The 22046-nt window shown below is 44.3% G+C and overlaps 1 protein-coding gene across 1 annotated transcript in view; it reads left to right on the forward strand.

Moving 5' to 3' along the window:
• The window catches only part of Samd4b (sterile alpha motif domain containing 4B), a 38495-nt gene that overhangs the window by 4137 nt on the left and 12312 nt on the right, over nt 1–22046 (forward strand). The window contains exons 2-3 of the mRNA XM_032894063.1: nt 9721–10122; nt 19466–19936. Coding sequence (XP_032749954.1) covers nt 9927–10122; nt 19466–19936 — 667 coding nt within the window. The 5' untranslated portion in view covers nt 9721–9926. The remainder of the gene's footprint in view (nt 1–9720; nt 10123–19465; nt 19937–22046) is intronic.

A 22046-nucleotide genomic window follows, 5' to 3' on the forward strand; every position in this document is an offset into this window, starting at 1 on the left:
CATGTTATTGAAAAATCCAGGCTGCTTATAGCTACATCTAAAGGTTCATATAATAGTCCCAACCTTCACATTTCTCCATTGAGTTAGTAGCTTCTTTTTTAACAGGTTTCTGCTTGTGTGATAGATACTGCCCTCAACAACCCCAGCTTTAAACTCTACCTTTTTAGTAGCCACAGTGGAAAGGAAAAAAGGTCCCAATTTGAACCATTTCTCTCCCTAGTAGGTGTGAGATCCTTCCATATATTTGGGGTTCTGCACTCTACAACTGGGTCTCTTGCTAAATTAAATAGGATTGTGATTCTGTCCCATGAACTTTATGAATGCTGATGGTTCCTCCTTTTCTCTGTCCCCTTCCCCAGTAATTCCCTGCTCTAATGGCCAGTATGACCCTACAGACTTTGTTTCAAGATCTCACTAGGGGAGGCAGGAAGGAGGTGAGTGGCCTGGCTTGTTGGCCTTAGAACATAGAAACAGTAGTCCTGGGATTAAGTCCTTTGAATTTCTAGGGCCTAGAATTTTGGGGAGGTTTTGGTTGTTTTAGTCCAAATTTGTCAGATCATGGTTGAAAGCAGGTCATAAAACAGCAGTTTGTGAACTATGCAAGATTTTGTTTTGTTTTGTTTCAAGACAGGGTCTCTTGTGTAGACCAGGCTGGCCTTGAACTCACAGAGATCCACCTTGCTCTGCTGCCCAAGTGCTGGGACTAGAGGTGTGCACCACCACTACCCAGTGAACTAGAACTATGCAAATCTTTAAATGTCCTTACTTACAAGTGTTCATTAAGTAATCCATGGAGGGAGCTATTTTGGGAATTGGAGATATAGCTGAGGATAAAATAGTGAAAGGCCTGAACTCATGAAATTTACATTCTGGTTGGGGAGAAGAAATACTGCATTAAAAGATATGTAAATCCTAGTGAGGTGGTTCATCATGTGAAGGCAATTGCTATGTAAGTCTCAAGACCAAGTTTGAGTCCCAGAACCCGTGTAAAGGTGGAGGGAGAGTGCTAACACCACAAGTCATCTCTGACCTCCACATGCATGCTGTGACAGTTGTGTATTCACACACATAAAATAATAACGTTTTAAAAAGAAGTCTGAGTGCGATATATGGTGTGAAGGAAATGGCTGGGTGTAAAAGGTGGTTGCTGTAGACAAGAGTGGCCAGAAATGGCCTTGTTGAAGAGGTGAAAACTGAGCCTGATAAGCAGGAAAGATGAGTGACACTGGTTGTGGGAAGTCCAGGAAGTGAGACATTCTAAACCTAGCATTGCCGCATGCAGGGCAAGGACTGCTGCACAGTGAGGAGATGTATCATAGCTGTTGAGAGCCTGCTCTTTGCCAGATGCTTTGGTATAGCAGTGTGTCATATAACCATAACCTTCCCTTCCCTCATACCTCTTACTGTCTAGGCAGTGTGAGAATCAGAAGAGCTGAAGCCCTTGAAGAAACACCACCTGTAAAGATATCAGATCCTCCTTTTGAGGAAAGTTGGGGATAGGTCTGATCTGAGGTTTGATAAAGAGGATTGGGAACATTTATTTGTGTTGACGAACATATCTGGGCATACGAATGATAATATACACATGTGGAAGTCAGGACAATTTATGGGAATTTGTTCTTCCACTAATTGGGTATCAAGGATTAAACTCAGGTTGTTGGGCTTGGTAGCATGCATTTAACCTGTTGAGCTATTTTCCTGTCACAGATAAGGACATATATAGCTGCCACTAAGAAAAAAGAACTAGGGACTGAAGAGATGGCTCAACAGTTAAGATCACTGGCTGTTCTTCCAGAGGACCTGGGTTCAGTTCTCAGTACCCACATGACAGATCACTATTATCTCTGCTTCTGATTCCAGAGAATCCGACACCCTCCTATGACGTTTTCAGGTATTAGACACATGGTACATATACACAGAAGCAAAACACATACAATGAAAATAAACTAAGTCCTTAAAAAGAAAACTAGAATCAAGCAAACAGTTCTGTTACAGCCATATCTGCTGTGCCCTTGTATGCTTGATAAACTAACTTTTTCTCTTAAATATATATCTATCTATTTTAGATATATGAGTTCCCTATCTGCATGTACACCTGCATGCTAGAAGAGGGCATCAGATCACTTTATAGAAGGTTGTGAGCTACCATGTGAATGCTGGGATTGAACTCAGGACCTCTAGAAGAACTGCCAGTCCTCTTAACCACTGAGCCATCTCTCCAGCCCTCTTTTTTTTTCTCTTTAAAATAAAACAAAAACAGGTGGATCTAGTTGTTCATGTTGAAATTTCAGGGCTTGGGAGGCAGAGGAAGAAAGTTCATCATATTGAGTTAAGGGGCAACATTGGCCTACATGAGTTCCAGGCCAGCCAGGGCCACATAGCAGGACCTAATCCATTCCACCTCTCCCCTCCCCCTGAAAAAAATGTTATTGTGGGGCATATGCCTGTCATCCCAGCACTCAGGAGGCATGAAGATCTCTAGTTCTAAGCCATCTCAGCTATGTAGCAAGATCCTGGCTCCAGGGAAAAAAGACTGCATCTTCAGGAGAGGAAAAAAAACAGATGACAAGAGAGTCTGAGATATCCACAAAGGTGACAGTTTATTTTATAGGAGGACAAGGGAGTAGGGAACATTCTGTGAGAAGAAGGATAACAAAACAAAACATGAGTTTTTGGTATAGGAAGAGAAATGCAACTTCCTTTTACTCCAGGGTTTCCCAGAGTCCCCACATTGCACTTAGCTTCCAATGGCTCTGCTTGGCTTCTCTCCCCTTTGTATCCCCAACGGTATACTTTTTAGTGAGGCAATGGTATACTTTTTTATGTGTACATATTTGAGAAGTTTCTGAAAACAATAGTTCTTACAAAAGAGACGGGATTCTTTTGCTTTTGACAGGCACCTGATTGATAACTAGCCTATTACTGTGTTTATAAAATGTGTGTTCCTCAAAGGCCTAAGTCACAGACTATAAAAGAGCTAGGAATGGATGGGGAGACTAATAGTACCCAGAGATCTGGTGTTAAAAGATATTCCTTAAGCCTAATTTCTGGGCATCAATGGGGAACTTCTAGTAGGCTTCAACATCTTTAAAGAGCAAGAGGTCTGAAAGCATAGTACCTGGACCTTGCATATCCTACACAGTCATGAGTAGTGACTTCCCTTCTGTCTAAATTCATTTTTCTATCTGTAAAAGGAGACTAATTATGTCTTACAAATGTATGTGACCTTTATGTGTTATATATGTGTGTTGATAGGGATTAAATCCCAGACTTTCACATTTTACAGGCAAGTACACTGTCATTGAGTTACAGCCCCCTCCTCTAAGCCTTACATATATTTTTAAAAATAGATCCCAAGCACTTGAGGCTAAAGGAGGCAGATCTCAACTTCAAGGCCAGCCTGGGTTCCATAGAGAGAACCTGTCTCAAACGAACTGCAAAGATAGATGTCTGGGATCTAGGTGAACTCACCTCTGAAGAACTGTTTGCAGGGCCTGCAAGGGCCAGGGTATGATCCAAGAGAGGAAGGCTTCCGGTTAACTGTCTTCCTGTACATTGTTTCATCTCAGTCTTCTCATGGTTTCACTGAAGAAGAAGATGAATTACTTGCCAAAAGTCATAGTAGTGTCAGTGGGAGAGCTGGGAATTGAACCAGGTCACCTGACCTACCCAGTTCTGTTTCTAAATGAAGAGAGTTCACGGAGCTGGACAGAGCTGGTGCACGCCTTTAATTTCAGCACTCAGGAGAAAGGCAGGTGGATCTCTGAATTCCAGCCCAGCCTGGTCTATAGAGTGAGTTCCAAGACAGGGCTACACAGAGAAACCTGAGTGTGAATGCTGACTAAGTACTTGTCCTGTCTATGGACCCTTTCTCACTTTTGGAGGTCAGGGAAGAAACCTGGGGAAAACTTTCTCTAGTATCCCTCAGCTGTTTGTTTGGTTCCATTTTTCACCTCTGGGGTTGGTAGGTACTTCCCAAGAAGCTATACATTCTAAATCTGGCCAGATACCAGCATTGTTCCTAAGTATCTAGAGGCCCTCTCTCCTGACTTTCCTTAAAAGCAAGAAGATTCAGGTTTGGCCACGTGAGGACAGAGAGACTAGAACAGCAGTGAATGTTGTTTTATATTTAAGTAGCCAGGACTGTTTTAAGTTTTAAGTAGTAAAAAAAAAAAAAATCCAGTTCAAACAGGGCTAAGGAGTATATTTATTGGCCTGTTGAACTGAAAAGTCTAGTCCAGTAAGGAGACTTCAGGCTCTGTCCCTTGGGTCATCTCCTTCCTTCACCTCTTTGAGGATGCTCCATCTATGTTGGCTTAATTCAAAAAGCAGGTGAGCTACAAGGTAGCAGATGTAGTAACTAAAAAACTAAAGCTAGTTTCCTCAGTAGTTACAGTGAAAGTTCCAAGAAAACTCTCCTTGTTTCATGCTTTATCCCATGTCTACTTCTGCAGCCAAGAAGGAGGGTTCATTCTTAAAAGGGAATTCATTGTTAGAACCAGAAGATAGAATGGCTCTTTGACAGATAAACCCATCATGGTAAGATGGTACTTCCATAGGACAGTTGGTGCTATTGCCTTATTCGGGTACTGTCTCATTTCACACAAAGAGGTGGGATTCGGGGACACAGGCCAAGGGTCTCTGCACTTCGATGGAAAGGGGCCATCCATTTATTTTCATGAGTTACCATCTCCATCCAGTATTCAGCATCCTTCTGTCCTGATCTCACGCTCTCACCCTCTATCCCCCCTCCCTTTCCTCTCTCGCCGTCTTTCCCCCTCTCTCCACTTCTCTCTCCTTCCCTCCATCCCTGTTTGTGAGTATGTAGATGCACATTTATGTGGGTAGCTGCAAGTGTGTGTGTGAGCCATGATAGGAATTATGAGGTCTGAGTACAACTTTGGGTATTGGCCCTTGCCTGCTACCTTGTTTAGATAGGGTTGCCTCTTATTCACCACTTGATATAACTGGTCTATGAGCTTCTAGGGGTTCTCCTGTCTCCACCTCTCACCCTGATGTAGGAGCACTGCAGACAAGAGTTCTCACACCTGACTTTACCTGAATTGTAGCAATCTAAACTCAAACTTCCAGCTTGTATGGTATGTGTTTTACCCCCTGAACTATCTCCCTAGCCTAAGATTACTACTTTGAGATAGCTGTGTAGCCCTGACTGGCTTCAAACTTGCTGGGTAGCCCAAACTGGCTCTAAACTCATGGAAGTCCTCATATCATTTTTCTCTTCTTTATTTTAAAAATTTATGTGTGAGAGTGTTTTGCCTGTGTATATGTATGTGTAGTATATGTACAAGTATTTGCAGAGAACCAAAGAGGGCATTGGATTTCCTGGAACTAGAGTTACAGCTGGTTGTGAGGTGTCATATGAGTGATAGGAACCAAACCCAAGTCCTCTACAAGAGCAGCAAGTGCTCTTAATCACAGTGCTCTTTCTCCAGTCCCATTAGGGATAGCTTATTTATTTTTGAGACAGAATCTTACTAAGTACCTCTGGATGACCTAGAACTTGCTGCATAGATCAGACTGTTCTCAATTCATGGAGATCTTTTAAAACAAAATTATTTTGAATTACATTTTACTAAGTGTGTGTTTGTACACATGTGCCATGGTGTGTATGTGTGTGGAGGTCAGAAAAACAGCTTGGAGTTGTTTGAGTTGTTTCTATCATGTTGGTTCTGGGAATCAAACACAGGTCTTTGGGTTTAACTAAGGGATGGTTTTCCATAGTTTGGTCTTATGGGTGGATTTGTGGAAACCCCAGTTCCACTGCAGACCATTAGAGCCCGCTCCACCGGTGTCCTCCCTACTGGTTATGTCCCTTGAGCATCTGGGTGGCTTGAAGAGGGCCTGGGGAGGAATTTTTAGTTGGCTTTTGGTCTATTTCCAGTCTGTTTCAAGGACTACAGCCACAATGTTTTGGGATTTTGTTGTTCTGTGTTGTAGTTCACAGTTGCTGTTTTAATGTGAATTAGTCTCCAACATTTAAAAATAGGGAATTTTTTTTCAAAGCCAGATTTCCTCTTCCAGTTTAAAAAAAATTAAAAGAATTAATATGAATCTGTTCCCACATGGCAACAGTTGATTAGAGGGGAATAGTGTATTCTGCCTTTAAACCGGCTGTGTACTGTGCAACTCAGTATAGTCCCCAGTGACCAGCTCTGTTGAAAGCCTAGCCTGGTGAGCACCACATTTGAGATCTTATGCTGTCCCAGAGCTTTGCTGGAAGAAGCTGAATTGATGTTTATTCAGCAGCTTATTGGTGATATAGTGTTGTTGCTTAGGAAAAGTAACAACCTAGTAAAAGAATTAATATGGAAATATGCGCCATTTTTGCCTGACAATTTGGTTGTCTTTCTGCTGTGAATGCTTTTGGCATATCCTGAAATAGTAACATGGTCTGGTATCACATGAGCTGTCACCCAGTGGAGGAACCACTCCCATTCCCAAGGGATGTCCACCCAGCCTCTACTTGATCACTTCTAACAGCCAGGGACTTCTTACCTCCTCACATGGGGCCTGCTCTATCCTTGGACAGCTCCATTATATAGAAGTCTTATGTTGAAGCAGCTGCTGCCTCCCTGGGACCTAAAGCCACAGAATGCTGGAGCAGGGAGGGCAAGTGCTGCTTCCAGGCACAGAGCTGCTACTCATCCACCCTCATCTAGGGTGGCACAGTGCTCTCTCACTGTGAATAAGTAGAAAGCATCCTCAGTTCTGTTTTTGTTTTGGTTGATTTTGTTTTTTCAAGACAGATGTTCTCTGTGTAGTTCTGGCTGTCCTGGAACTCATTCTATAAGACCAGGCTGGCCTTGAACTCAGTAATCCACCTGCCTCTGCCTCTGCCTCCTGAGTGCTGGGATTAAAGGCTGAAATTATTCTTTTTTTTTTTTTTTTTTTCGGAGCTGGGGATCGAACCCAGGGCCTTGCGCTTCCTAGGCAAGCGCCCTACCACTGAGCTAAATCCCCAACCCCGAAATTATTCTTTTAAGTGGGAGTGTACATTTACTTATATCTAATGAAATGGTATTTTAGAGTATTAGTTATTCCCATCTCCTGGGAGTAACCCATCTCAACAGCCTGGAGTTCATCCTTCCACACCTGAAATACTAGTGGTGTGTTATACATGGTTCTATGCAGCTTTCTTTTACAGGTCCTCACTTTGTATCTTGGTTGACCTAGAACTCATAGCAATTCTCCTGCATTAGCCTTCTGGGGGATAGGATTACAGACAGTCACTATTAGTGAATTTTATGCTGTCCCTCTTCACTAGATACACTTTTTGCTCCTCCTTGCTTATTAGCATCTGCCTCAGTTTATTAGTTATGCCCCATTGATGGATATTGCCATTAAACCAGGTATGGTGATGCACGACTGTAATCTCAGCATTTAGGAGTCTAAGGCAAGGAAGATTGTAACTTCAGACTATTATCCTGGACCACATAACAAGACTCTTTGTAGGGTTGGGGATTTAGCTCAGTGGTAGAGCACTTGCTAGGCCCTGGGTTTGGTCCTCAGCTCCAAAAAAAAAAGAAAACTTGTATATAACAAGACTCTTTGTCTTGGTTGGAGTGGTTAAGAGTGCATACTACACATTCAGAGGAGGTCACCTGAATTCTGTTCCTAGCACCAACATCAGATGGCTTAAGGCTCTATCTTTAGGGTATCTGAAGCCTTTGGGCACCTCAGGTACCTGCATATGCATGTAGTGTGCACATGTTCACACTCAAGTAAGACAAGTGAGCACACAGAGAAAGTTAAAAGAAAACATAACAAGGCAGGCTTTTGTAAAAACCCTATCTTGACCCCTACCTCACTCCATCCCATTGTTTTTGGTTATGTTTTTGCTCTAAGACAGATCCTCACCATGTAGTCCTGTGTGGCCTAGAACTTAATATATAGACCAGGCTTGCTTCAAATACACAAAGATCCACAAATCTTTCAAAGATTCAGAATCACAGAGATTCACCTGTTTCTGCTTCTGAGTGCTGAAATTAAAGGTATGTGTTCCTATAGCTGGCTGATTTTATTTTTAAAGTATATTCTGGACCAGCAAGATAACTCAGTGGGTAAAGATGCTTACCACCAAGCCTCAATTCTCTGGGATCCACATGGTGGAAAAGGAGAACCAGCTTTCACAATTGTCCTCTGACCTCCACATGTGCTCTGTGAAATGTACATATACAGACATTTACACAAAAAGTAAATAAAATTAATAATTTTTTAAATGAGTGAGGTACTGTTAGGCTCAAGTGACTATGTGACTTACATTTTGGTGAGAACAATGAACATACAATATGTAACATGAATATGGTGTCATTTTCTATAGAAATAAGAGCACTAATACAATTGTGTGATCATGGGAGAGTATCAGGGATATTGTCTCTGAGGAAGTGATATTGTGCTGAGACCCAACTAACTTGGGAGCTAGCCTATAACAGGGTAATATGAGTCATGCCCTAAAGCCTGGACTTGACAGGTCCGATATACAGTAGGTCTGTGTATAGAGTTCTTGGTTCTTACACAGCCTGGGGAAATTGAACAGAAGGCACCGGTTGCAAGAGATGCAGATGGGGAAATGTTGGGTGGATACTTGAAGCTCCAGACACTTGAGAAAGGTGTCAGAGGAGTGTCTAGAAACAAGTCAATTGAAAAACAACTAGACCTACTGTTTGCCCACTTCAAACAACTTCTGGATAGGCCCTGCTTAAGAAGAATTGGACATTTTCTTGTTTGGGTGTCTGCTTTTTAATCTGTCCCATTCCCTTCAAGTTGGCACTCTGTAGGCTCTTTGATAACAATTTGGTCTCCTGAAAAATCAAGGGGACTTCAACCTCAGAGTCTGGGCCTGAAGCTGACTTCAAGGACTAAAGAGGAAAACTGTGAGGGGTTTACCTCACAGTAGAGAGGTAGAGTCTTAGAGCTCAGAGCCCAGCCTCTTCCAGAGCAGCAGAGCTAAGCCTCTTCTAGAGCAGCAGAGCTGGGTTGAGGGCATGAGATCCCTTTATGATGGTGATCTTTAAACAGGCTTGTCCATGTTCATGCCCTGGGCTCATATTTACCAGATAGTTTGTGACTAGATAGTTAACTGCTGTCAACATCTGCTGTCTGCATACCTGGGATCTCTACTGGGGTCACTGGTCCACCTAACACTCTTGAGCTGTTTTGTTTTGTTTTGCTTTGCTTTGTTTTTCCGGAGCTGAGGACTGAACCCAGGGCCTTGCGCTTGCTAGGCAAGCGCTCTACCACTAAGCTAAATCCCCAACCCTGAATTGTAAGTTTTAATTTGAAGTAATTAAGGAGCCCTAAGGTTTTTTCTGCTGGTGAACAGTCACTGTCCAGCTCTAAGAGGAGGCAGCATGAGACTAGCAAGGTCAGAGATTATCTTCCAAGTTATATGTCTGCTTTGTCATGTCACCTTGAGCCAAACCTTCCTTCCTTCAGATCTTTTCCCAGATATACATCATCTCTTCCTTCTTGTTTCTGAACACCATTTTGACGTAATCTTTGATTTGTCTTGAAGGGGTGTCAATCATGCCTGTTCCCCGAGTCCTCAGTTGGAGAGGAGCTGGTTTAGTATCTGCTGCGGACTTTTCCCAGAGACTTAGAGCAAACTCCATAAACTATGAACAGGGCCCTCATTCCATAATTTATCCATGACAGATTCAACCCCTACAACCCTTCTGATCCCTTTGCTTTCTTTTCCAGGAGCCTGGAGAGGTGTGGCTGGACCAAGACCTCCCCTGATGTAAGCAGGCTCCCTCCTCCCCCCACCACCCGTTGCCACCACGCCAGGGGACATCCTCAAGCCCTGGCCCTTAGGGGAGAGGTAACAGGAGCCCAGAGCCGAGACCATGTGACGGCGCTGGCCCTTGCCACCGCCGTCCCCCAACCCTGGCCCCAGGCCTGGCACCATGATGTTCCGAGACCAAGTGGGCATCCTCGCTAGCTGGTTCAAGGGCTGGAATGAGTGTGAGCAGACAGTGGCCCTGCTGTCACTTCTGAAGCGGGTCACCCGTACCCAAGCCCGCTTTCTGCAGCTCTGCCTGGAGCACTCACTGGCGGACTGCAATGATATCCACCTGCTGGAGTCAGAGGCCAACAGTGCTGGTGAGTCTCTGCCCCTAGAGATGGGAGTACGGTGGGGAGAGCAAGAGCAGGTGCCAGGTGCCACAGAGGCCAACCAACATTGGAGCTGAGAAATGTATATTCTGTGCTTGTCTGGTCTCCTGGGACTGTGTTGTTGTCAGCTGTCCTCAGGTGTGAAATGGGGACTCCCAGAGGAGGGCAATATAAACTGGAAACTGCCTACATAGAGGAAGGATGTTGGCTAGCTTATTTGAGCTGCTGAAAGGAACAGCCTAGTAAACCATGAAGTGAGTCAGTGGAAGGTGAGCAATGATTTGTTTTCCTAGCTCTAGGACACCAAAGCTAGCAGAAGCGCTCAGAAGTCTTCCATAACCCACAGGGTTAGAGGTTTCACTTCTAAAAGTAGATTGGTCTCAGGCCACAAACAGCTTCAAGAGAGTTCTTAATGTAAATGTAGTCCTTCGTGTCAGTTCTTTAATAACCTACTAGAGAGGTACTCTGTCTCCTGAAGCTGACATTGGGATAGGTGAGCCAGACAGACATCCTTAGAACCTGTCCTTATAGTCGTCAGTCCAAAGAACTGTTTCAAAGGCTACTGCTAAAAGCATAAGGGCCTTCTAGCCTTGACACAGCTAGTTGGGTGTGGAGCTGGTGATCTCAGTGACATGGATAGGAGATGGAAGTCAGAGAAGCAGAAGAGTTGTGAATAACCAAAAGCTAGCAGAGAAGGGGACCGAGAGACTCCTTGCAGAGTCAACTTTGTTCTTTCTATCTTTATCTTCATAACAGCAGTTTTCATGAAGCCCTTGCAAGCCAGACGTCCCTTAGCTTGTGTCAAGTCCTTAGGTGGCTCTTGAGTCACAGTGCCTAGACTGAAGTAACAGTCGTTAAAGATGATTAATTCTACCAATGTTTAGGATGCTTATGAGGAGCCAGGAAGTTCATGCAGGTGGAGTTCTTCCCACAGTGCCTGATAAGCAGTAAATATTCAGTAACTGTCGATTGTTTTTATTGTCAGTCCTACTTAACACTCCTCAGAACTACCTTATAAAATTAGTACTGTTACCATCACTGCTTTACAGGTGAGGGCTCCAGCGTGGGTTTCTAAGATTGGGATTTGGGGAACCACAGAGCTACCTGGCCTCTGTTATCTCTCCCACTCATCATAGAAACGCCCTTTATTTCTTACAGAATTGGATGTAAAAGCTGCAAAAGCATCACACATAGCAGAAGATAGTTGCGTAGATTAGGAGTCCTGTTGACCTGATGGAAGGCAGACAGAAAAACAGTTAGAGCCCAGCTCAGGTACAGCAGGCTGAGGGCTCAGCCGTCTTCCACTTTTGCTAGCTTCCCCACCAAAGAAAAAGGCTCCCCTGCCCTGGCACCCAGGGATGGAGGTCTGTTTAATGAATGGCTCTGCCCACACTGGAGAGATGGGGTAGTGTTCTTTTGAGACAAGCCAATGTTTTACACAGCTTCATCACATTCTCTACGACTATGTCCTGAGCTCCAGCCTTATCTGTTTATCAGGTCAGCCATATGCTCTCCCTGTTAACTTATTAGAGCACTTTCGGGTTTTGCATTTGTTTTCAGAACTTCCAAGAAAAACTAATTGCTATAGAAGGCTAAAGGTGGGGTCTTCTTTCCTGATCTTCTGTGTTATAAGATGATCTGTACAATCTGAGTGCACATATTTTCTCTGAGCTTTGGCATTTTATTGGTTTTGGGTTGTTTGTTTTTTTGAGACAAGGTCCCATTTTGCAGTCCTGCCTGGCCTGGAACTCTCCATATAGACCAGGCTGTCTTCAAACTTTAGAGATCCATCTGCCTCTGCTTCTTCCTGGGTGCTGGGATAAAAGGTGTATACTTCCACACTTGGCCTTTATTTTTTTATATTTTGAGACAGGATCTCAGCCTACAGCCTATGCTAGTCTCAGACTTGTAGTGCAGTGACTTCTGCCTCTGCCTCTGCCTCTTAAGTCTGAGGTTACAGGCATGCGCAGTCGTGCTCAGTGGTGCTTTGTCTATTGCTGTCTAACCCTCACAGCACCTGTAAGGAAAGCCTGATTATAGATGGGGAAGCTGAGTGACTTGCTTTGAGTCACAGAATAGGATAAAGCAGTGCGTTTCAGCCTTCCTAATGCTGAAGCATTTTAACGTATGTATGGTGACCCCCAACCATAAAATCATTTTGCTATTATGAATCATAAATATCTGATAAACACAAAATCTGATACCCAACCCCAAAGGAGTCATGAACCAAAGGTTGAGAACTGCTGAGCTAAAGGCAGGGATCAATTTGCCCTTGGGAGTAGTTGAACACTAGCTCTGTCTACCGCTTGGTCCACTTGGTTTTGCACCTCCAAGCTATAGTAAATAAAGATCCTTTAAGCAGCTCTAGGATGAATCCCTAGACATCTCTGGAGCTCCTAGTCTGAAGGTGTGTTATTCTAAAGTGTTTGCTCTTACCACATTTTCTGTGAACAATATGCTATACAAAACATATACAGGCCCTTTCCAAACAGTTATATCAGCATATTGGGGAGGGCTCAGCAAGGACTGGAGGACTATTGTTCAAAGAATTGCATGATAGTGAATATATGATCCCTGTCACGTGTTGAAAAGTTTTCTATGAAGCTAATGGGTAGAGTGGTAAGGAAAACAGAATGAGGGGAGGGAGGGAGGCCATGGCTTATCCCATAGTAAGCAGGAAGGATGTCTGCCAGGGTTACAGCAGAGCATCACTTTCAGGAAAGTGCTCATGAATAAAGTCTATGGGGGCCTTGAATACTTCTTCCTAATGGATGTGAGGGCTTTAAGTCTAAAGAGGTGGCATTTCCTGTCACTTCCACCCTTACTTAGGTAGACTTCCTCAGTCATCTGCTTGTTCCTGCCTCTTGGAACTGGTGGCCTGGCTGTCTCTCCTGATACTTATTATTTCTGTCTGCTCATTTATGGTTCTTCATTCTTTTGTTTCCCACGCATGTATTATCACAATCTTAGGGACAGGGTCAGAAAAACTTAAAATCCAGATTCCCAACCCTCTCACCTCCCCAACCCCAGACACAATAAGTGAGAATCCTAAAGGGATGGGCCCAGATAGGGTTCTAGGTTCTTATAAATACCAGGCTCTGTGATACATATCCTTCTGGTCCATCTACTTGTCTTGGAGTTGCAGGCACATTGATCAAAGAAAGCCCTGGGAAAGGAAGGAGTTATTCATCTTAAGCTGACATCCATCCTGAAGGGACATCAAAGCAGGAGCTCCATACAGGAACCTGGGGGCAGGAACTGAAGCAGATATCACAGAGGAACACTGCTTACTGGTTCTTCATAGCTTGCTCTACCTACCTTCTTATATTTTTGGTTGTGAGCCTAGCCTTTAATGGCTGAGCCATCTCTCTAGCCCTCTACCTGCCTCCTTAATACCGCTCAGGATCACCTGCCTATCATGGTCTGGGCCCACCCACAGAAAAATTAATCAAGAAAATGTTTCACAGGCTTGCTTATGGGCCAGTCTTCTGGAAGTATTTTCTCAATTGACCTTCCTCTCAGGAAAATTCTAGCTTGTAATAGGTTGACAAAAATAACCAGGACAGAGAGGCCTGGAGTTCCCAGTTGTCATCACCCCTACTTCTCCTAGTTCTCTGCTGTTTAGAGCTCCAACAGCAATCCTGGCCTCCTTCCCTTTAGTGTGTCTTGAACTATAAGGGTGTTCCATGACTGATAGGAAATTGGGCCTAGACAGCCAAGATCTCTTCTCCCTCATCGTATGGCATCCTGGTCTGCAGTTCTTACATTTCTTCCTACATCTAGTCTTCTGAGTCAGTCTCCCAGTCTGGCAGATTTAAGTGTCTTCCTCTCTGGCCCCCTGAATTTGGGTGGAAAAACTGGGGTCAGAAGGGGCCATGGTGAGTGAATCACCAGAACTCATCCTCCGATACTCCCACCCTTCCCTTTCAGGCTCTACTAACATAGTTCATCAAACAAAAATGTGAACCCGTGTCTCTGAGCTGGGGTGAGGCAGAGAAGAGTATGTCTGAAGCCAAGCCCCAGCCCCTCTGATTAGTGCCAGAAGCCAACATGATTGTTGCAACGCTAAGCATATAAAAATGGGTTTGCTCTTATGATAGTCTCAAAGATATATTTGGCTCCTATGATTTGCCCAGGACCCAGGGTCATGACCTACTTTGCTTGGATCACCTGGCCAGTCCCAGAGCCATTATGCTAAGGAGGGCACTCACACAGTCTACTTTACCCTCTCTGTGTCCTCAGAGTCCAAATTTGCATCTCTGACAGTAGCAACTGCTGGTATCTTTGCATTGCTTGGTCCCCCAAACCCAGTCCACCCACTTCCAGAATTTTATCACTACAAATTATGCCTCTAACTTAAAAAGCAAACGTGTGTCTAGTTTTGGTAAATTATTCTGTAAATTTCCCCAGCCCTGTGGGAAATTTTAAGGGGAGTCCCAGATGTGCTGTGCTAAGTGAACCACTGGATTAAGAGCCTTGAGACAGTCTCAAGAAAGATTTCCACAGGAACAGTGGGGATACTATGTTCATGTGCCGAGCACTTCCTCATGCCAGGTGCTTTGCTCCCTGTTCTCTACAACCCTGTGACCTCGGAGCTTTGACAGCCATCATTACATAGACAAATGACCAAGATTCAGTGAATTTAAAGAACTGGTCCATGGTTACAATATACTGAGTCATGGAGACAGAGGTAGATTTTTTTTTTTTTTTAAACCCAGGCAGGTATTTCCTTTTGAACTTGCAGAATGCCTGCTATAACTTAAGGCAGGATGACTAAATGTTTGGGATCCCAGAGAGGGCACATTACACACATAGACACTACTACCTACCAACAGACCATCTGGGTTCAATTGTGCAGGTATTCATTAGGCCCCTACTGTGCCTTAAGTCTGGGCCAGAGTTTTCTGATCTGGGCAGGAAACTAGAAGTTCCATCCCCACCCATCATCTGCAGCCCCAGCTGGGCTCACCCCACGAGGCCTGAGGCTGTGCACATTCCTTGGACTCATTCCAGTGCTCATTGATGCTTCCCAGTCCTGGGAGGCCTGCCCGCCCTTCCTAACACCACCACTCAGACACATGAACACACATTTCCCCAGGGTAAGCCTTCATTGGTTCAGAATTACTCTCTCCTTTCTGGGCAATAGAACAAGGTCCTTCTTTGAGCCCAACCCTTGAGGCTATTCTGTCACGTCCCCTGGCAGTACCAGAGGAGAAGCTGCATCCCATAGCCCTGGGGTCCTGGCAGTACTCTGGGGGTGGGGGAAGGTTTAGACAAGGCTTCTCTCTGTCCTAGATGCCTCTAGCTTCACTGTAACGCCTAAACAACGGCAATTGAGAAGTCTAGATAGGCATGCAGGAGCAAGGGGAAAAACACCCCATCACTGAGCTACATCTTGCGCATTGACTACATGTAGACTGTTAATCCTTCACTGGACACCCTTGCCTAAATCTGAGCAGCCCACATCTCAGCAACCCTGTTCTTTTTTTTTTTTTTTTTTTTTTTTTTTTGGTTCTTTTTTTCAGAGCTGGGGACCGAACCAGGGCCTTGCGCTTCCTAGGCAAGCGCTCTACCACTGAGCTAAATCCCCAACCCCAACCCCTGTACTTCTTTAACAGACAGCTGGAATGCAAGGCCTTTGACTTTGTCCTTAATATTACTGTATTTATTAAGGATTAAAGGTTGGGACCAAGTCTAAAAAAGAAGTTATCAAAGAGTTAATGTGACTTCATGCCAATTGGAGATAGGATAGGGCAGAAAGGGCTTCCTGACTTGAAGAAGAACTTGCCCCACTTCACAATTTTATTTTATTTTAAAAATTAAATATTGTGGGGGTTGGAGATTTAGCTCAGTGGTAGAGCTCTTGCAAGGCTCTGGGTTCTGTCCTCAGCTCCAGGAAAAAAAACATTAAATGCCGTGTTGGTTGGAGGAAGAGCTCTGTGGACAAATGTGCTGGTTCAGATGAAGATAGATGAGGGAGGCAGTTTCCTGGCTTTGAGTGGCAGGTACAATGTGAGAAGAGTCAAGACTGAAAGACCGGAAGTTGGAAAATTACAGTGAAAGCTGGAGGGATGACTCAGTAAGCACTGACTGCTTTCCCAGAGGCTCAAGCCCATTCGCAGCACCCACATGTTGGCTCACAATTGTCTGACCTCCAGTACCTGGGGATCTGACACCCTCTTCTGGCCTGTACAGGCATTACATGCATGTAGGACACAGACACACATGCAGACAGACACCTATACACATAAAATAAAACAAAGGTAGAAAGTCATGGAGAAAGTTTTTCCCAGTTGTGAAAGCAGGACACCCAACTTAGGTCTCAGCTTTGTCACTTGCTAGTTCTGTCACTTCACTTTCCCAAGTCTTACTTGTATGTAGAAGTAATAAAATGGTTAAGCTAAGGTTGGACAGCACATACTTAGTATGTGCTCAGGAAGTTTCAGCCATCACTGCTGACCTCATGAGAAGTGCTTGCAGTACTGCTAGTTCTATTACTCTTGAGCTGGTGCTGTGGTCATAAAGTGAGTTGATGGCTTTGAGTGGATGAATTTCCTGGCACTCTAACAGGGGCTCTCCAAAAAAACAGAACAGACTTTCAGGTCAGGCCCCAGGAGTTCTGAGTTGTGTGATTCATTCCCAAAGCTACAGATTTAAGTAGAATTAGAAACTAATGTGAATTCCAGGCTACAGGATTAAGATAAAAGGTACAGAGGAGCAATTGCAAGTTTCTATGTCTCCATTCTGCACACATGTAGTCATGTGACTGCAGACACATATATATTAGATGTGTGCACTTTACCACTGAGCTCGATCCCCAGGGTATACTCCCTCTCATCCTTCTTCCCTTTCTCTCTCTCTTCCTTTGAGATATGCTCTTGCTAAGACTGCCTTTGAACTTATCCTGTAGCTCCTGCAGGCCTTGAACTTGAATAGGGATTATAGGCTTTCATCATCAGGCATGGCTGTATCTAGGTTTCTGAGGTCTAATATCATTCTGTTTCCTACTGGTTAGCCTGTATCTTTAGAATCTTTGTATATTGTTGAAAATGAAGAAACCACCATAAAGTATACTGACCACAATACTAATAATTAAAAAGTAAAAACAGTGTTTCCAGAGGACTGGCCTTAAACTGAATCCCACTTAGTTCCTAATAGCTGCGCTGAGTAGGAGTGATTCTGAGTTCCCTTGATATAGTAGAGCTGAAGCTTAATACAGTAGAGCACTTAGGAAGCTGAGGTGAGAATTTAGAGTTTAGAGCCAGTCTGAGATACCTAGTAAAACCCTATGTCAAAGAAAAGAAAAAACAATGTGGAGTTTACAGCTCGCCTTTAACAGCACATATACTAAAATTGTAAAAGTATAAAGAAAATTAACATTAGTTTTGTGTAGAAATGATGCTCAGATTAATGAAGTATTCCATATTGCTTTTGTGTGCCTTGTTAAAATAACCAAGCTGGGCTGGCAGATGGCTCAGATTGCAGGTGAGCCTGACATCCTAAATTGGATGCCTGGGACCCACATGGTGTTTGGGGAGAATTGGCTCTTATAAGTTGTGACCTCCATGAGTGGACTGTGAGACATAGACATGGACACACATGGACATATACTTACACAATCAATCTGGGTCTAGTGGTTCAGGCTTGAAATGGCAGCTAGTTAGTATACTGAGGCAAAAAGACCACCACTTCATTGCCTCTCTGGATTACAGAATGAGTTCATGGCTGGCCTGGGCCACTTTTAGTGAGGCCCTATCTTAAAATACAAAGTAAAAAGAAGGCCGAGGGCATTGGTCAGTGGTTGTGTTCCTTGAATGCATTCAAGGCCTCAGGCTCAGCCCACAGTTCTAAGGGTGGAGAGGAAGACAGGACTAATAACTTAGTATTTGGCTAGGAAAAACCCTTGAATCGCAGCCTCACTGTGGGAACTTGAATGAATACAGTGTAGTGAGCCCCAAGGAAGATGGGATGGTTCACTCATGCTGAGTCAGTGTCTGATGATGGGGTTCTTTTGGGGGGGGTGCGGTGGCATAGAAATGAAGTTGCTGTTGTACTGTGAGTTCTTAGATTTGAGTCTGGGTGCAGGCTGCCATAGTAAACTTCTGGTCAGAAACTTGAGTGTGGTTTAGAAAGATAAAACCACCAATATGGATGGGACAGATTGGAGGCAGAGAAACCAGTTTAGAAAACTGCAGCAACTGTTTATAGTTTTTTATTCCAAGCCATAATCCATTATTTTTAGCTTTTGCTCCTTCATTCATTTGAAAGATGGTTGTAAGCCATAGCAGTATGTCAGAAGACAATTTATAGGGAGCTGGTGTTTTGCAGAGTATACTGCCCAGAAATCAAATTCAGCTTGTCACACTCAGGAACAAGTGCCTTTTTTTTTTTTTTTTTTTTTTTTTTTAAGATTTATTTATTTATTTATTATAGATGAGTACACTGTAGCTGTCTTCAGACACACCAGAAGAGGGCATCAGATTCCATTACAGATGGTTGTGAGCCACCATGTGGTTGCTGGGATTTGAACTCAGGACCTCTGGAAGATCAGTCAGTGCTCTTAACCGCTGAGCCATCTCTCCAGCCCCCACAAGTGCCTTTCTTTACCCGATGGGCCAACTCACCAGCTCCACTCTACTTTTCTTCTTTTTTTTTTTTTTTTTTTTTTTTTTTTGAGCTGGGGACCGAACCCAGGGCCTTGCACTTGCTAGGCAAGTGCTCTACCACTGAGCCAAATCCCCAACCCCCACTCTACTTTTCTTATTAGTTCATTGAGTCTGAGGCCAATACTGTGAATCAGGTGCTATAATTTCCTCTCAAGTTTTACAGGTATTTTGGGAGAAGTTTTAAGGCGACCCTGAGCAAGAATCTGCCTCCAAAAGCAAACAAAGAAATCAGTATTCAATGACATTTAAGGTGACTTACCTGAAGTCTAACTGGTGAAGAATCTATACCATCTTATGCCAGAGAACAAACCTTTAACATGAATTCCAGCACCTTCTCCCTTTAGGCAAGAGGTTATTTGATGAGGAGAGGGAAATATTGATGATGGCCATAGGCAGGTAGCTACAGCAAAGAAACAGGCCTTCATGTTTCTTACTGGACTGGAGGTCACTGCAGGGTTTTGAGGACAGGAGTGATAAAATTAGAACTAGCAAGAATGACTTCAGAGGTGGGAACATGTGCTTGGTCTTAGCTCTGTGAGGGACATGGCCATGGGTAACAAATGGGAAAAGTAGAGAAGACTAGAGATGAGGGAGAAACCATGGGGCTTTGGGTTTCTGATAGTGTCTACTCACGCTCCTTATGTTCTTTCTTATTCCCACTGTAGCCATCGTCAGCCAGTGGCAACAGGAGTCCAAAGAGAAGGTGGTGTCCCTCCTGCTGTCCCATCTGCCCCTGCTCCAGCCAGGCAACACAGAGGCCAAGTCTGAGTACATGAGACTGCTGCAGAAAGTGCTGGCCTACTCCATCGAGAGCAATGCCTTCATTGAAGAGAGCCGCCAGCTCCTCTCGTATGCCCTCATCCACCCAGCCACCACGCTGGAGGACCGCAATGCACTAGCCCTCTGGCTGAGCCACCTAGAAGAGCGGCTAGCTAGTGGTTTCCGCACTCGGCCAGAGCCCTCCTACCATTCACGCCAGGGCTCAGATGAATGGGGCGGACCTGCAGAGCTGGCCCCTGGAGAGGCAGGGTCAGGCTGGCAGGACAAGCCACCCCGGGAAAACGGACACGTACCCTTCCACCCATCCAGCTCTGTGCCGCCGGCCATCAACAGTATTGGGAGCAATGCAAACACAGGTAAGGGCCATCTTCCTAGGTGGCCATATCTATTTGAAAATAAACTGGGCTGTCTTCTCTTGCTCTGTGGTCTTGGCAAATCCCATCACACCTCTTGGCCTCAGCTTTATATGAGAGGCAGTGCAGAGATTGTGAACTGACCTTCTTAGAGCTAAATCTGACCTGTGGTTGTGTCTTAGGAACTCACATTTGAGTTTGCTTGTTTAATTTTTTCAGGACGGGGTTTCTCTGTATAGCCCTGGATATCCTGGCACTCACTCTAGTTTGGGCTAGCCTCAAACTCAGAGATCTTCCTGTCTCAGCCTCCTGAGTGCTAGGATTAAAAGCTGTGTATCACTATGCCCAGCTTCCTTTTTAATTTTTATTTTATAAAAAAAAAAAAAATGGGTGTTTTTCTTCTAGGTACGCCAGTTTACCGTTTGGTTGTTGCCCTTAGAGGCCTGAAGAGGGTATCAGATCTCCTGGAACTGGAGTTAATGATACGGACAGTTGTGAGCTGCCATATGGCTGCTGGGAATTGAACCCAGGTCCTCTAATTTCAGAGTAGCCAGTGCTCTTAACCACTGAGCCATCTCTTATGCTCTTGATTTGTTTCTAAATTTATTATACAAAGTTTTAAGAATTGAATTTCTAGCTTCTCTTGAAAAGTCCAGGTATCTGGTGCTTCACAGGCTATATTCCCAGTGGCAGCCTGAGAAAAAGCTGCGTTGCCATACCTGTCCATGAGGCCCCATGACCCTCTTGGCATTTTAGTTAATGTGTGGGTGGATATTTTGCAAACTTGTCTGTACCACTTGCATGCATTGCCCAGAGGGGCCAAGAGAGGTTGTAGAATCCCCTGGAACAATAGTGGCAGGTAGGCCAGATGTGGTGGTGCACACACTTGGAGGCAGAGGCAGCCAGATCTCTGTGTTTGAGGCCAGCCTGGTCTACAGAGTGAGTTCCAGGACAGCCAGGGCTACACAGAGAAACCCTGTCTTGAAAAAAAAAAAAGTGGGGGTCAGGGAGGTGGCAGGTGATTGTGAACTACCATGTGGGTTCTGAACCCAAGTTTTCTGCGAGAGCAACAAGGGCTCTTAACCACTGAGGTATCTGTCTCTCCAGCACTCCCCGTCAACGTTTCTGATACCTGACTGGCTGCTAAGGATTTCTGAGTTCTCTTTAGCTCACTCGGGATTTTTGTCTCTGGTCTTTTTTTTTTTTTTTTTTTTTTTTTTTTTTGGTTCTTTTTTGGAGCTGGGGACCGACCCAGGGCCTTAAACTTCCTAGGGCAAGCACTCTACCACTGAGCTAAATCCCCAACCCCTTGTCTCTGGTCTTAGGTTCCACCATGAGAAGTATGTCTGTAATTTGATATAGCTGAGCATTAGTGCCAAGGCTCACTGCTGTACTATTACAGATACAGTCTCAGTTAAGCTTCTTAGACCATTAGGTCCATTTCACAGATGAGGACTTAGAGCTCAACTGAAACCACATAGTTGAGGTATCACATAGAACAAATAGTAGAACTGGCAAGGTTCAGGCCTGAGCAGTCTGAGCCAGAGTCACCTCTGACTAATGTTGTCCTGACCAGCTAAGCCCAGAGGCTGGGTAAAATAGGAGTTGGTATTGAGGTGCCTTTTTGAAATGTTAGCTGAGATGAGCAGTGTAAGACACTGGCTTTTCTAAGTCATAATGAGTAGCATGACTTGATTGAAGGTGAATGCTCGAAATTAGTCTTAGGTGGTCAGCCCCTTTCAGCAGGCTGTGGTTAAAGTAGGCCAGGGAAGATAGGGCATTTCCAGGGAACTCTAGCAACCCTAATTACTTTGGATTTGTTTTCTGGTTTTGGAGTACCACACTTCCTATACCAGGTTTGGAGGTTATATTAACAATGGTTGTTATGACTTAGTTCATTCTGGAGCAAAAGAGAAAAGAAAGAGCCATGCCATTTGGCAGGCACAGCATGATTGAAAGGCATGATGGTGTCCAGTAAGGGTCAGTGTGCAGGTCTATACATTCTGTGAGTGATGAATCATATTAGTGCATGCTAGGCTTAACTTGCACCCAATGAGGACTTCATACAGACAAAGAGACAGGCTCCTATCCAAGAGCACCGATTTTAGAGGTA

Source organism: Rattus rattus, chromosome 2, assembly GCF_011064425.1.
Source record: "Rattus rattus isolate New Zealand chromosome 2, Rrattus_CSIRO_v1, whole genome shotgun sequence".
Taxonomy (NCBI): Eukaryota; Metazoa; Chordata; class Mammalia; order Rodentia; family Muridae; genus Rattus; species Rattus rattus.